Source organism: Platalea leucorodia (assembly GCF_965183815.1).
Source record: "Platalea leucorodia genome assembly, chromosome: 3".
NCBI lineage: Eukaryota > Metazoa > Chordata > Aves > Pelecaniformes > Threskiornithidae > Platalea > Platalea leucorodia.
This window is the reverse complement of record NC_138825.1, coordinates 51,889,004-51,903,414: the sequence shown is the minus strand read 5'-3', so window position 1 is coordinate 51,903,414 and position 14,411 is coordinate 51,889,004. Positions and strand designations below refer to the sequence as shown.

Here is a 14,411-nt window from a genome sequence, read left to right as displayed (position 1 = left end):
TTTTTTTTTTTTCAAATTCAGCAAAGTGGTTCTTCTTAGACAAATGAAAATAGCAGACAATTCAGGAGCTCACAATATCAGCATGCTCCACTATTTGAGTCCCTCCAGTCTTGATGGTAAGCTAGACAAATAAGCAGTCGTACCTGAGATGGTTGACTTTTAGTAACCATTCAGACGGTTTATGCAGTTTCACAACATGCCACCAACCAACCTCCCTTTCAATGATTTATCTCAGGAGAAATACATGTTTGGAGAAATACATGTTCAGAGAAATATATGGTTTCTCAGTTCATTTAATATCAGTAAAAAGTGCTAAAGGGTTCTCCAAAGGAAGCTAACATTTTAAAAATGTGTTTAGGTCAGAACAAGATTTGAAGAACTCATCTATACTGGAGAGTTCTCATATATCCATTCCTCAAATCGCTCTTCCTTCAGCTTACTACTTAATAATTTAAAGTGACACAAAAAGATGCAAAGATTAAATGCTTGGGATGACCATCTGCTGTACTTTCTTTTTGTTCAGCTGTAGTCTCATGCTAGTGGTAGTATGTCCTCACTAAACTGTGTGCCACAGAATACAGGAGTGCCTTCTTGGCATACAAACATGTAGTCTCTTCAAGCATCATTTCAGAACACTGACAAGATATACAAGAAGAGTAAGTTTCTATAACCTGAGATATTGGCTTTTTTGCACATAACTTTATTTCCCCCATCTACAAGAAGGGCCGGAAGGAGGATCTAGAGAACTACAGGCCTGTCAGTCTGACCTTGGTGCTGGGGAAGGTTATGGAGCAGATCATCTTGAGTGCCATCATGCGCACGTACAGGACAACCAGGTGATCAGGCCCTGGCAGCGTGGGTTTGTGAAAGGCAAGTCCTGCTTGACTAACCTGATCTTCTATGACAAGGTGACCCACTTAGTAGATGAGGGAAAGGCTGTGGATGTTGTCTGCCTAGGCTTTAGTAAAGCCTTTGACACTGTTTCCCACAGCATTCTCTTAGAGAAACTGACTGCTCATGGCTTGGATGGGCGTAATCTTTGCCAGGTAAAAAACTGGATGGATGGCTGGGCCCAAAGAGTTGTGGTGAATGGGGTTAAATCCAGTTGGTGGCCAGTCACAAGTGGTGTTCCCCAGGGCTTTGTGTTGGGGCCAGTTCTGTTTAATATCTTTATAAATGATCTGGACGAGGGGATCGAGTGCACCCTCAGTAAGCTTGCAGAAAACTCCAAGTTGGATGAGAATGTTGATCAACTGGAGGGTAGGAAGGCCCTACAGAGGGATCTGGACAGGCTGGATCAATGGGCTGAGGCCAACCGCATGAGGTTCAACAAGGCTCAGTGCCGGGTCCTGCACTTGGGTCACAACAACCCCATGCAACGCTACAGGCTTGGGGAAGAGTGGCTGGAGAGCTGCCTGGTGGAAACACCTGGGGGTGTTTGTCGACAGCCGGCTGCAGATGAGCTGGCAGTGTACCCAGGTGGCCAAGAAGGCCAATGGCATCCTGGCTTGTATCAAGAATAGTGTGGCCAGCAGGACCAGGGAGGTGATAGTGCCCCTGTACTTGGCACTGGTGAGGCCACACCTCGAGTACTGTGTACAGTTTTGGGCCCCTCACTCCAAGAAGGACATCGAGGTGCTGGAGCATGTCCAAAGAAGGGCAACGAAGTTGGTGAAGGGTCTAGAGCACAAGTCTTGTGAGGAGAGGCTGAGGGAGCTGGGGTTGTTTAGCCTGGAGAAGAGGAGGCTGAGGGGAGACCTTATTGCTCTCTACAACTACCTGAAAGCAGGTCGTAGCGAGGTGGGGGTCGGCCTCTTCTTCCCAGTAACAAGCGATAGGATGAGAGGAAACGGCCTCAAGTCGCACCAAGGGAAGTTTAGGTTGGATATTAGGAAAAATTTCTTCACCAAAAGGGTGGTCAAGCACTGGAACAGGCTGCCCAGGGAAGTGGTTGAGTCCCCATCCCTGGAGGTATTTAAAAGATGTGTAGATGTGGTGCTTAGGGACATGGTTTAGTGGTGGACTTGGCAATGCAAGGTTAACGGTTGGACTTGATGATCTTAAGGGCCTTTTCCAACCTAAATGATTCTATGATTCCCAAGGCATTTCAGCTTTCCTTATGAAACTAACTTTGATGTGAGAAGATCTCAGGCATTCAGCACGTTGGACTGGGTGCTGCTGGACCTCTTGCTTTCTTCATACTTGGGACCCTTTTGAATAACAGGTCAAGCAACAAAAGGTACAGGTGTAATTTAGACAAGAAGAAGGGTGAGTGTTTTCCAAATAGAGTCACTAATGAAATAGTTCTTTTTTACTAATCTTTCTTCACACAGTGCAGGGAAAATGTTGAAAAAGATAAATAAGAGACAGGATTGTGAGAGATTCCTAAAGCTTTAAAAAAAAAAAAAAAGAATCAGTCTGCATGTGGTGTATGTGCAGTTCCTATATTGCTTTCAAAAGGCTTCAACTTTCACAATTCAAAAGCTGTGAATCTGCAGAAACACCACACCTAGGGGACACAATTTTCTTTCTTTTTTATCTGCTTTACATTCTTGTAAGTAAAGACTACACATTATATTTTTACTTGTATAAAAATTGGCTTTTTTCTGTTTGCTTGAAAAGCTGTTATAAATTCAAATGTACACTTTTCTTAATGCAAAATGAATAGCTATTAACTAGCTTTTGATAAGTATTAATTTTTATGTCCTCCTGTTCTTCATAAAAAGAATGCAAATTCATATCTTGGGAAGGTAATTTTTTTTTATCTACCATATGTATTGATCCAACTGGAAAAACTCAGAAATAAACAGTAATGAGATTACTCAATTTACTTTAAAAAAATATATATTACAAAAATTTAAAGAGACACCAGAAGGAGATATCCTGACCCTTATAGTACAGATATCTGGGAGAGTAGGGTGTTCCTTTCTGTCTGGCTTGAGGATAAAATAGTACATTCCAGTTTCAGTGCTAGCTGCCCATTAAACTGCATAAATTCTGTCCTTGTCCCACAGCAATGAAAGAAATCTTGGCAAATCCACACAGTCATTCATAGCTTTCATCTCCTTGTCCCTTCTCAAATCACTGCTAAAACACCCTCAGCTGACTTTGGGTTCTTGCTTATTTTACTTAATTAGGGAACAGAAAAACTAGAAAACTGGAAACTTCAGCCATATCCAGCAACTTATAGACATATCTAACAACGTGCTTCCATAATTTTGATGGGAAATTGTTAATATATTGGCCTATTTTTCATATGGTTTCATTCCAATGACAATAAAGGGCTTGCCTGTCTGTCACAAAGTTATGAAAGCAGTCATTGAAGTCATTTAGTTGTCAATGAAATTTTTGATGGGCAAGCTACCCCAAATAGGGTTCTCAAATGGTAATGTTTTATAACAGTGAATTTAGACACAACAAATTCCATTAGTATGTGACAGGTGTACAAACACATCAAAAGTTATTAACACAAAGTAATGAATTACTGAGCTTTTTACTTGTAAAGAAAAAATTAGGGCTTTCCCTCAAAGGCATTTTGGTTACATTAATAAAAATCTTCCAATGGGGAAGGAGGATGGATTGTCAAGCATCTTGAGTTTAAGTAAGAATAAACTCAATGTTAAAAATCAGCTGTTGCAGGATTATGTTTCATACTGAAATCAGCAATCTTTAAAGCATTTTGGGACTTTCAGCTTTGTCACTTTGACTTACGTTAAAAAATAAATTATGTTTATTCTACACACATACAAAGATTTGGTTTTCCATGGTTTTAATTCCTTTTGCATTAATTATGCTGTATTTGGATGAGAAATTAATGTGAAGAACAAATGTATTTCACATCAGTCCAGCAAAGCTATGCAAATTTTGCACACACAAACATGATTTCCAGCTAAAAAACAGTATTGACTTTGTACTAGCTTATATACATCCAAAACAACTGGAAGAACATCAGATTCACGTAAGTGGTGCAACTCTCATTGCACTTTAAGCATGATTGGTGACCTAATGTACTATTTTGCAATGGTAAACAGTGTACCAAGGCCACAGAGATCTCAGCCTCCAGTTTCTGTTCCCCTGTTGAACATGCTGTTTATCTAAGATTATTTAATATTACTTTGTTTGATATTGATCAATAGCACAAACATAGGCAAATTTCAAAGTCTAAATTCATTGAAGAAGTTTAAGTACTTATAGAGGAAAAAAACCCACAATAATATTCTCTTATTTTTTACCTCATTGGTCAAATATGGTTGCTAATATAATTTGTTACAAAGTCTGTGATATCTTTTTCATTTTTGTACTTCTATTAAAAAAAAAAAAACAACTCTGGGCTTAGAAAGGATTACATCTGATGTTGCTAACATTTCCTGGAAATGGAAAACTGTGATAACAGCTGCTGTCTTGGCTCATTTTCAGTTGGGTTTTTTGGTTTGTTGGTTTTGGTGGTTTTTTATACTGCAGCAATTTACAAGTAGTTACAGCTATCTCTAGTAGGCTTACATCATTGGTAAAAGAGTGTAAGTCAGTCAAATGTTTCCTTTCCAATCAGAGCACTTCCTCCACTTACTGAATTGTTGACTTTCTGAATAGTATTTATAGTAACAGCACTTACATTTTAAAATAAATGCTAATTTATGAAATAACGAAAAGCTAGCTAGATATGGAAGATAACTATAGAAAGAATCTATATTTTATGCTAAAGCAAAATGCCTTCTATGAGAATTAAGAAAATCTTGGAAGTATCTTATTTAAATAAGTAATACCAAGCTGATTTATATCAAAAATATTTTTTTTCCCTAAGACCTATGATGAATAGAAATGTCTCTTATTTTAGTGTTCTTTTTAAATTCCAAGCATATATGCTTTCTTCTTGGATTGAAACATTCCTCTGCAATCTCTGCAGTACTGTAGCATTGTAAAGTGATAAACACTCAGCAGTAATGATGAAAAATAGAAGGAAGAGCCAAGTAAAGCAAGAGACAGGGAAGTCCAAGTGTTGATAGTGTCAAAAAACAGGTCTGTGCATATTCAAAGATTTGGCCTCCTTAAGGTACATTAGTACTTTCAGCTTTAATGTTTTAAAGTGCTTTGAAAGATACATGTTAATTTTTTCTTAAAATTATGTTCTCATAGTTTCAAGTCAGGATGTTAATGAAATTTTATTAATTTTTCAGCCAAATCTGTGCATCTTTCTTCAGTATGATTAAGACTATTTCTTCTTATGATTAAGCTTCCGAAAGCAACGTTATATACTCAGGTTAGAATCTGTTACTATGCCAAAAGTTTAGGTTTGTTTTGTATCAAAACAGATAACAACTATCCCTATGAAGTCTCTAACTTCAGCAAATCCTCCTTTACCAAAGAAGTTTTCATATTTAAGGAGCAGCACTTCCCTTCATCACATTTGAAATGGCTGGTGAAAAGCTCCGCCAGCTCAAGGGGATCTCTGCACCATTCCTCGTTCTGGGATTACTCTGTGCTGAGCAACTGCAGATATTTCACCCTGGGCAACCTGACCTACCTCTGAAAATGGAGCTGACTTTGAGCAGGGCATTTGGACCGGATGGCTCCAAAGGCTCCTTCCAACATAAATTACTCTATGAGCTCCTCTTTCCAACACTCTAGCTTTGGGACCAGCCTGCGTGAGGCCAATTTGCGCTTCTGTGTGCACATAATCTAGACGTGTCCTAAGAAACATTTAAAACTGCTGTTCACGTTGCTCTGAGCCTTCAGGAATGGAACACGGGGTTTTCTGTCTGGGTTAGTAATGACCAGAAGTCATAACGTCCTGGTGGATCTTCCTTCACCTGAGTGAAATGAACCAGCAATATGTCCCTCTGTTTCTTAGCAGGCAGGAGGGTTTTAGAGTTTTATCCTGTGACTTTTTACGGACTTTCAATTAAATGAACAGGGAGACTCCAGCTCCCCCATCCTTCCTGGAGCTGTCAATTTCAAAGCACAGTTCTGAGTCACAGTGAGAGGAGCGGTGCAACGGAGCCCTCCTCCCTCCCGCCGCACTGACTCACCAGGCTCTTTCATTTTCCACTCTGGTCAGGAAGCCAACATCTTTTATGACAATTAAACTAATCCTAACAAGAGGACTTTGAAAAATTAATTAAGCTCTGAACTGTACCTGAGCAGTGAACTTATGCGATGTGAACCCTGACATAGATGCATGTCAATCTATAGCTGAAATCAGCTTCCATTTATTTCTTGGTATTGATGCTGACTCCTAGAAGGAAAAAAGTCCTGAAGTTTTCCACAAAATATTTTAATTCTAGTTGGTACTGCTTAACTGCATATTGTTCTGTGACAGGCTTTTCTGTAGAAATACAATTCCGTACTGAGAAATATATCTACAATTTACAATCCCATCACTATTGGTTTTTTGAAGTAAAAATCTTATTCAGTTAAGTGGTTAGCATGTTGGATTACTGTAATCATTTTAATTGCTGAGTATACCTGTTGGTTTGACTCGGATGAACTGAGCAGCTTCAAAATGATTTTTACCTGTTGTGGTTTAACCCCAGCCAGCAACTAAGCACCACCCAGCCGCTCGCTCACTCCCCCTCAGTGGGATGGAGGAGAGAATCGGAAAAGTGAGAAAACTCATGGGTTGAGATAAAGACAGTTTAATAGGTAAAGCAAAAGCCGCACACGCGAGCAAAACAAAACAAGGAATTCATTCCCTACATCCCATGGGCAGGCAGGTGTGCAGCCATGTCTAGGAAAGCAGGGCTCCATCATACATAACAGTTACTTGGGAAAATCAACACCATAACTCCAAATGTCCCCTTCCCCCTTTTTCCCCTCAGCTTTTTATTGCTGAGCATGACATCCTATGGTGTGGAATAGCCCTTTGGTCAGTTGGGGCCAGCTGTCCCGGCCGTCCCCCCTCCCAACTTCTTGTGCACCCCCGGCCTCCTCGCTGGTGGGGTGGGGTGAGATGCAGAAAAGGCCTTGACTCTGTGTCAGCACTGCTCAGCAGTAACAAAAACACCCCTGTATTATCAACTCTTTCCAGCACAAATCCAAAACATAGCCCCATACTAGCTACTGTGAAGAAAATTAACTCTATCCCAGCCAAAACCAGCACATTACCATAGTTATATTTTACCATAAATAGTACTTTCATCATCTACAATAAAAAGACAAAAAACATGATTTGTGACCGATCTTTTCCATGACTTGGAGCAAGTCACTTTTCAGTATCTCTGTTTCTCAAGATTCAAAAAGGGATGAATGATGCCGATCTTTCCAAGCAGTTTTATTGATTTGTGTACAAAAAAAAAACCCCAAAACCGTTATACAAGAGCTCTCTGTTGTTAACTAGTAGTAGTTAAAAAATTTCTGCTAGGACTCACTTGTTCCAAGACAACAAGTTGAAATATGTGTGTGTGTACATGTGCACTTAGAAGTTCATCAATAAAGAATAAAGGAATGGCCTTTGAGTTACAATATGATTAAAAGCATTGCTTAAGCTGGGGACATGGGGCTTCCTTCAGAGTCTCTTCAGAAATCTCTTTTAAGTATTATTCTGTCCTCCAACACTAAGCATTCCTCAGATATTTAACATTTGGGGAAATTCTGATATCCCAAGATCTACGACATCCCTACAACAACAGGTGTATGAAAACTCCAGTTTTAATTTGTGCTTTCTGTGAAGCAGAACCTTGGGAATAGCCACCACCAGGAGTGAGCTCTGGTATCTGTGAGATACATACAGAGAGGTACTTTGACATATTTGGGGGATTAAAAAAACCCTCTTTTCAAGATCTGGCCTGCCTTGAAGTGAAATCTAATAAATTGAAAGAATGTCTTGGACACTTTCAGATGTTAACAGATGTCCAGAGATAAGAATAGATCTGACTGAGCTTTAAGGGTTGGTTTACCTTTCTCGTCCACTCCAGGACTTCAAAACTGCCGTATCAAGCTCTTAATGCATTGAGAGAAACTTGCTTGTCCTTCTTTAATGCAATACAATTTTATATTTGTATCATTACCCCAGTGAAATTTTAGAAAGAAATGAGATGGAATACAAATAACACTAGAATTTCTTTAATATCCTGAATCATGAATAGAAGCATGTCTAGACTCAAACACAAACCATGTTTTAAAACCAAATTAAAATCCTCCTCTGTTTGCTGCCAGATGCTGAATTCAGTCCCTGAGGGTCCAAGCAGGGTTTCCTCGGCTACAGCAGCTGGCATCAGCAGCCACTCCTGGGCTTGGCGTGCTGGGTGATTTCATCAGCTAGTGCAGGTCTTGACAGGTGCAAAGCCTTTCACTTCACTTTAAGGACCATAAAACCCTTGGTGCATGATTTAGGAGACTGGGAACTAACTTTTTGATCCAGGAAGGGAAAACGAGATCTTTTCCTGGTTGTAATCCTCTAGATCTGTTAGTATTCCTTCAATGCGTTTCTTCTGAACACAGAAATAACATTGGCTCTGAAAAGAGTTCTTGATGCATGCTGAATTTGCCAGACATTTCACTTTGAGACAAAGATATGACAAATGTGCTTCCTAGCATTTTCATGTTGATTTATTCTCCCTCACAAAGGACAACTTCATAAAGAGCTTGAATCAGATCCATGTTCACACTTTACATATGCAACATTTTTGTGGCTGACAAAGTTGGCTTCTCATGCAAGCTAACTTGGAAATAGTCAAACCAGAGAAGGGCATGCTGAGACCGCTATACTTCAGTAGCTATTTTTTTCCAACTAATCATCATTATTATTATGACTAGATACTTACCCTTCGGTGCATTGAGCAGATAATTCTGACTCATCCATTTAGTGGATGTTGTCCTGTTGGGTTAATGATTATCTTTTTTGTCTGAAAGATTTGTTAATTCCTATAACTGCATAGGATAGCTATTTTAGTACTTACCAGGTGACCTCGATGCTGACATAACCTTTCTGGTATTGTTGGTTGTAGCTTGTGTCATGACATTAATGTGAGTTATGACTGTCTTGAGGATACAAACCTTCATATAGCACAGATGGTCTGTAGGAAAAAAAAAATTGTAATGACGGTCTGCACATCACACATTCAGTCTTCCCTTGCAGACTATTTTCTTTATCATTGCTTCATTCTCTTAGGCACCTTTTAATCAAGCATCTAAGGCATCATTTATTGTACAGACTATGCTCTATAATAAAGATTGTAACATGGGATTCTGGAAAATACCTCTGCTACCAGCATTATCACGGTGTCTTGTTGGCCTCCTCCAAACCTACTTAGCAATCTATCACCATTACTTCCAGAGAGCTGATTTTTTTACTACTTCTTTGAAAGAACGATGAAAGCTGTGTAAGCTCATTAGCAGAGCATGTGTGTAGGCTTAAAATTGCAGATAATAGACAAAGGGTTGGAAAGTCAGTAATTCCTTTACATATTTGCCAAAACTTAGGTCAAGGTTCAGGGTTTCCTTTGCTCAAACCGGTAAAATCAAAAATACCTCCAGGTGTTCTGGGGACTGTTGGCAGTGCATGTGCAACACAGGTGATGAGGCACAGTCGATCTCAGTTGTTTTCTGCAAGAGCAAACCATGTTTAGTCTAAATTGCGCTCAACTGTGATGTGCTTTTCTGTTTGCATTAGTATTTTGTATAAGCCAATCCTTTTATTTAATAGCCCTTGGTGTTTTCTATGCACTCTCATAATCTGTTATTTCTAACATTACAGTAAATTCATTGTAGTAAATTTTGATGTCACAACCCTGGCTTCTCATGTCAGTGAAATAAATAGTTAATATACAGAGAAGTATTCATATGCTTAAGAGTAATCATCACAAAAAAATTACTGCCTTTCCATCCACACAGAAGCCCAGTCCTTGTATGTCACATCTGTATTTGCGTAAACATTTTACAAAAAGCAAAGTGAAACGAATGTGTGTAAGGAGTCTGAAAAACTGACATACACATAATTAACTTGGAGTCCAATCAGATAGTTTACAGGAAAATTCAGCAAAAGGATGATTTTTAGCCGTGTTCACCAGCTCTTTCTTCATGAGCATGCTTCTTCAGTTTTTACTAGTAACAAAGTCACAAACTTTAAATCCAGATCCTTGGGCTTAGATCCAGGAGAGGATGTGAGGATGGGTGCAGTTGTATATCTACACCCCATCGGCCTGGGGATGTGGAGGCACCAGTGGGAGCAAAATCTACCCTTGCCCTTGTGTGTGCCGTGTTTCTAATGTGAAAGGCAGGCACTACCCAAGAAATTGGCTGCGTTGTCTTGACAAATGTGTCCTTTGCTGAGAGTGTCAATAAGCAAGCAGCATTATTTGAGGTGTTAAATGTATGACATGGGCCCATTGCCACCACTGCCCGAAGTGAAACCACTGACTGATTGTATGTGGACTACCCTACAGCAGTGTGACAGCCGCTTCACCTGGCCACTGCACCACACCTGATCTGGGTACATTATGTTCCTACCAAATTATTTTTTATATTTGTCTTGGAATATACCTATATTAAGATAGTTTTCAGACTATTGTTTTAAAACAAAATGAAATCTATTTTCTTCCTTTAAATTTCTCAGCATCATTGCTGGTGAAGTCATTTCTTATTCTTGTATTTTCTGTTGTCACAGTTATTCACACAGATTTTTTTGAAGAATTATGCTTTGTGTATTTGAATGCCTGTCACCCTTGCTAGTCCATGTTAGAGAAAGCAGCAGTAAATGTTACTGCATCTGGGAGCTGCAACAATTTGTCCCTTTGACATTGACTTAATTTTACACATTTTTCAGGGAGAAGAAATTGAATGAGTGCCATGTTATACTCCAAATATCTCTTTTAGGCCACATGACATCCCCTCTATCCGAAACAACATAAGCATGTGAATATGATGTCTAACATGGAACAATCTCAAAACAATACCTATTTAAGATTTCAAACCATAACAAGTCTAACTTAATTCACATTTTGTAGATAAGCATTTATGCATCTGGCAGTAGAATTTTGTCCTAAATAAGCAATGTTAGAAATAAAGAAGTAATAGTCTTAAGAGATTAACTGTGTAAGAGAGAGTCCATCTTTATCTTATAAAAGAATGTGTTTTCTTTATTTTTACTAGGATTTTTGCTTAGATACTGAAGTAATGCGTACATAAACAAATTTTGAAGGCATACAAAGTCGGAGCCTGAGCAAAGCCTTAAAGAGATACCCAAACCATCTTGTTTTCAAATTCAGCTCTGTTTCCTGTCACAGAGCAAAGTTTCTAAAAGAGGCACAGTGACTGACCAGCAATTGAAATTTCCTATGTCATTGTTTCAAAGCATAAGAGTAAATTTAATATAATTCTTGGGTTTTTTTTGTTTTATTAACCAGTTAATTCAGGCGATGGGATAGACTACAGCCAGCAGAAGCGTGAGAATATTGGAGATCTGATTCAAGAGACACTGGAAGCCTTTGAACGCTGCGGTGGAGAAACTGCTTATATAAACATTAAATACATGATCCCTACTTATCAGTCGTGCATATTAAACTGAGTTGTATAAAATGGGATGATTCCATTTGTGTTCTAAAAAAACTGTATCTGACTCTGTATGGCATCTTGTTAGTCATGCTTTTTTTCTCTACAGCTGCTAAAATAGTGGCTTCTGGGGCATTAGAGTGTTAGCACTATTGTGAACAAGGCTTTCCAATACATAAATAGTGCCTGTTCCTTTGATTACAATGGTGTACTGTGCTTGTTTGTTCCCTGAAAGAATCGCTCCTTTATAACAGAGCTGACTCGAGCAGGAATCGGAGTTAAACCTTCACTTGTATAGACAATAAAACTATAATTTTCATACGCAATTCAGCAGTTGCTGTTCTGTGTCCGCTTGCCCTGAGGGTGATGTCAGAGGCTGTAACAAGAAGAGTTTATGCTGACTGCTTAATAGGTGTTTGTCATGGAAGAGAAACACCAGTTCAGCAATGCCTCTCTAGCAGCTGTGCCGAATAATGTGCACTGACATACAATAAAACTGTTGAATGTATATACCAATTACAGTGGGAAAATTTATATGGTCCATTATAAAGCACTGTCATAAAGTTAATTCATGTTTCTTACACACTCCTGTGTTTCTTACACACTCCTTCCAGGTGTTTACCTTTTCATGGAACTTGGGTTCCTCTTGGCGAACACCAGGTACAACCACAGTTTTGAAGAAAAAAAGCCCAGGCAGAACTTCAATACATCAGATGGCAAATGGAGTGTACATAGTGTATCAGTCCCTAATGACTCTGTTAATCTAGGTAAACACAGAATATACACGTATATTTTTAAAGGGCACTGGGTATTCTTTTGTTACTGCAAGGTTGCTGTTGCTTTTTTGTTATTATTGTATACATGTGTACAAACAATGTAACTATTGTTACAGTAATCCCTTAGAATTTCCTACTCAGTTTCTCCTTGCATACCCACAACATGGAACTGATATAATCGTGGATTTAAGCAATGCTATTGAGATTGACTTTATTGCTTTTTAAGCATTTCTATGGAATAAACCTACAAAAAATAAAACGAGTTTTACAATTCTCAAGGACAACTATTTAAAAATATCGAGTCAGCTCAAAACAAATCAGGAGGTATGCACTTTGTCTAAAAAGCATGAGATTTTTAAAAGTACAGACTTTGGGCTCATTTTGCTTTTATTCTGGTTTCTGGAAGCTCTTAAAATATATGCAAGTTGTACTTTCAAGTGTTTCTCTGTAACTGTTAGAGCTCAAAATGGACTCTTCGGTGTCAGACTCATGAGATTTTTTCCAAGTGCTTAGCCACATCCGTATTCACACCCTACAAGGCTTGCCTGTGTGAGAGAGACAGCCCCTACGCTGCCCTGTCCTCTTGGGTGCGTACTGCAAGCGTGGGGAACACCTTCCCACCTGCTGAAGCTTTGAGCTGGATCTGTTGTTGGACTGACATTAGACTTGCCTTTTTTTGTGCTGTGGGATCTTCAGCCTGAGGATTTTTTTTTCTTTTACTTTCTTCTCTTTCCTGTAATTGAAAAAAGAAGTTAAGAGGAAGATTTTTACTCTTCTGCCTCTTTGAGGAACTGCAGCATCAAGTGATGCCAGCGGCCATGAGTGCTCACCGGTCCCCGGTTTAGGCATGGCTGCTGCAGGTGCGGCTTTTTCCCAGGCTCCGGAGACCTTTCTTTTCTATTTGGTTTTTGGTTCTTTCTGAGTGTTCTTTTACACATTGCCAGGGCTTCCCTCAAGTCCCTAGACTTCAGGCAGTGTCTATCCTGTGACTAACACACACCTGTGATGGAGGAGCACATCCAATATGCTGCCTCACATCCAGGGTATCTGTAAATCTTTCACCTCCCAGTCAGAAAGGAAGGTGAAGCCTGGCTGTAGGCCCATGTTTTGGGAAACTCAAGACTTCATCTTCAAACCTTGCAGCACGGAGTTTAGCAGGATACCGCAGGGGATGCTAAGGCCACATGTCCTCTTCCAAAAATGCCGTTCTACACAGCCACCCTGGCACTATCAGCTCAGCCTTCGCTTACAGCGTCTTCCTCTGTTTCCCCTCAGCAGACCCCTGTCCTGCATTGTCCCTGGCACCAGTGAGCCATACTTTTCCATTTACTGGCACCTATGGGTTTGGTTACTGTGGCATTGCAGGTTTCCCGTGAGTACAAAGTGTGCTGGAGGACTGCCGCTCAGGGGGAGCTGAGTTATTCAGCTCAGAAACAAATCAGGCCCTTCATAGAAGGAATAATCCCAGGCCACCTTTCACTCCTTAGCTATTTGTATTCTGTCCTTAAGAGAAAGCCCAGTACCGCTCTTTGCCTGAGATCAAAAAACTCCTCAATAGCTGGCTTCAGTTCCCCCGCCGCTGGGCTCCAGCCACAGAACTGCTCGCAGAAGGGACAGAGAGGGAAGGGCTCTCATCCCTGGGATTTCCCCATCCCATCACCCCTCTGCATCCCGGCAGCGCTGCTGAGGATGAGATGAAGTTGCAGGCTCCTCACCAGCTTTGTAACTCTACTCCTTGACTCACTCTTTTTGCATCCCCTCCCCTTTAGCTCAACTAGGACAAGACTACTGACTGACAAAGAGACACCACGGAAAATGGGTACTTCGTGCAGCTGCAGACTTGCCCAGACCTGATCCCTTCAGCGCTGTGCTCTTTCTTGAAGATTTCTTTCACAAGATGTTGCTTCAACAAGGGGTGACCTTATTGCAAACCATAAGGGCAATAGAGGTTATGCCCATTCACATCAGGAAAAATAGGTTCTACAGCGAAATGCATTTACTTGCATGTTCAGGATGGGAACATTAGCCTCTATCATACCATTTCTATGACTGGGCCATTGCTTTAAAAGTGAAGATTCTCCCATAACCTTATTAATCCTAGGAGCTCGACTGATACAAAGAAGCATGATAAAAAACACTGGTTGGTAATTT

The 14,411-nt window shown here is 39.9% G+C and overlaps 1 protein-coding gene across 1 annotated transcript in view; it reads left to right on the top strand.

Moving 5' to 3' along the window:
* Positions 1–11,500, top strand: part of PACRG (parkin coregulated) — a gene marked incomplete at both ends in the record, with an annotated part of 256,332 nt that extends 244,832 nt beyond the window's left edge. Inside the window, one exon of the mRNA XM_082305452.1 lies at positions 11,340–11,500. Within this exon, the coding sequence (XP_082161578.1) occupies positions 11,340–11,500 (161 nt within the window). The remainder of the gene's footprint in view (positions 1–11,339) is intronic.
* Between the last annotated feature and the right edge of the window lie 2,911 nt (positions 11,501–14,411).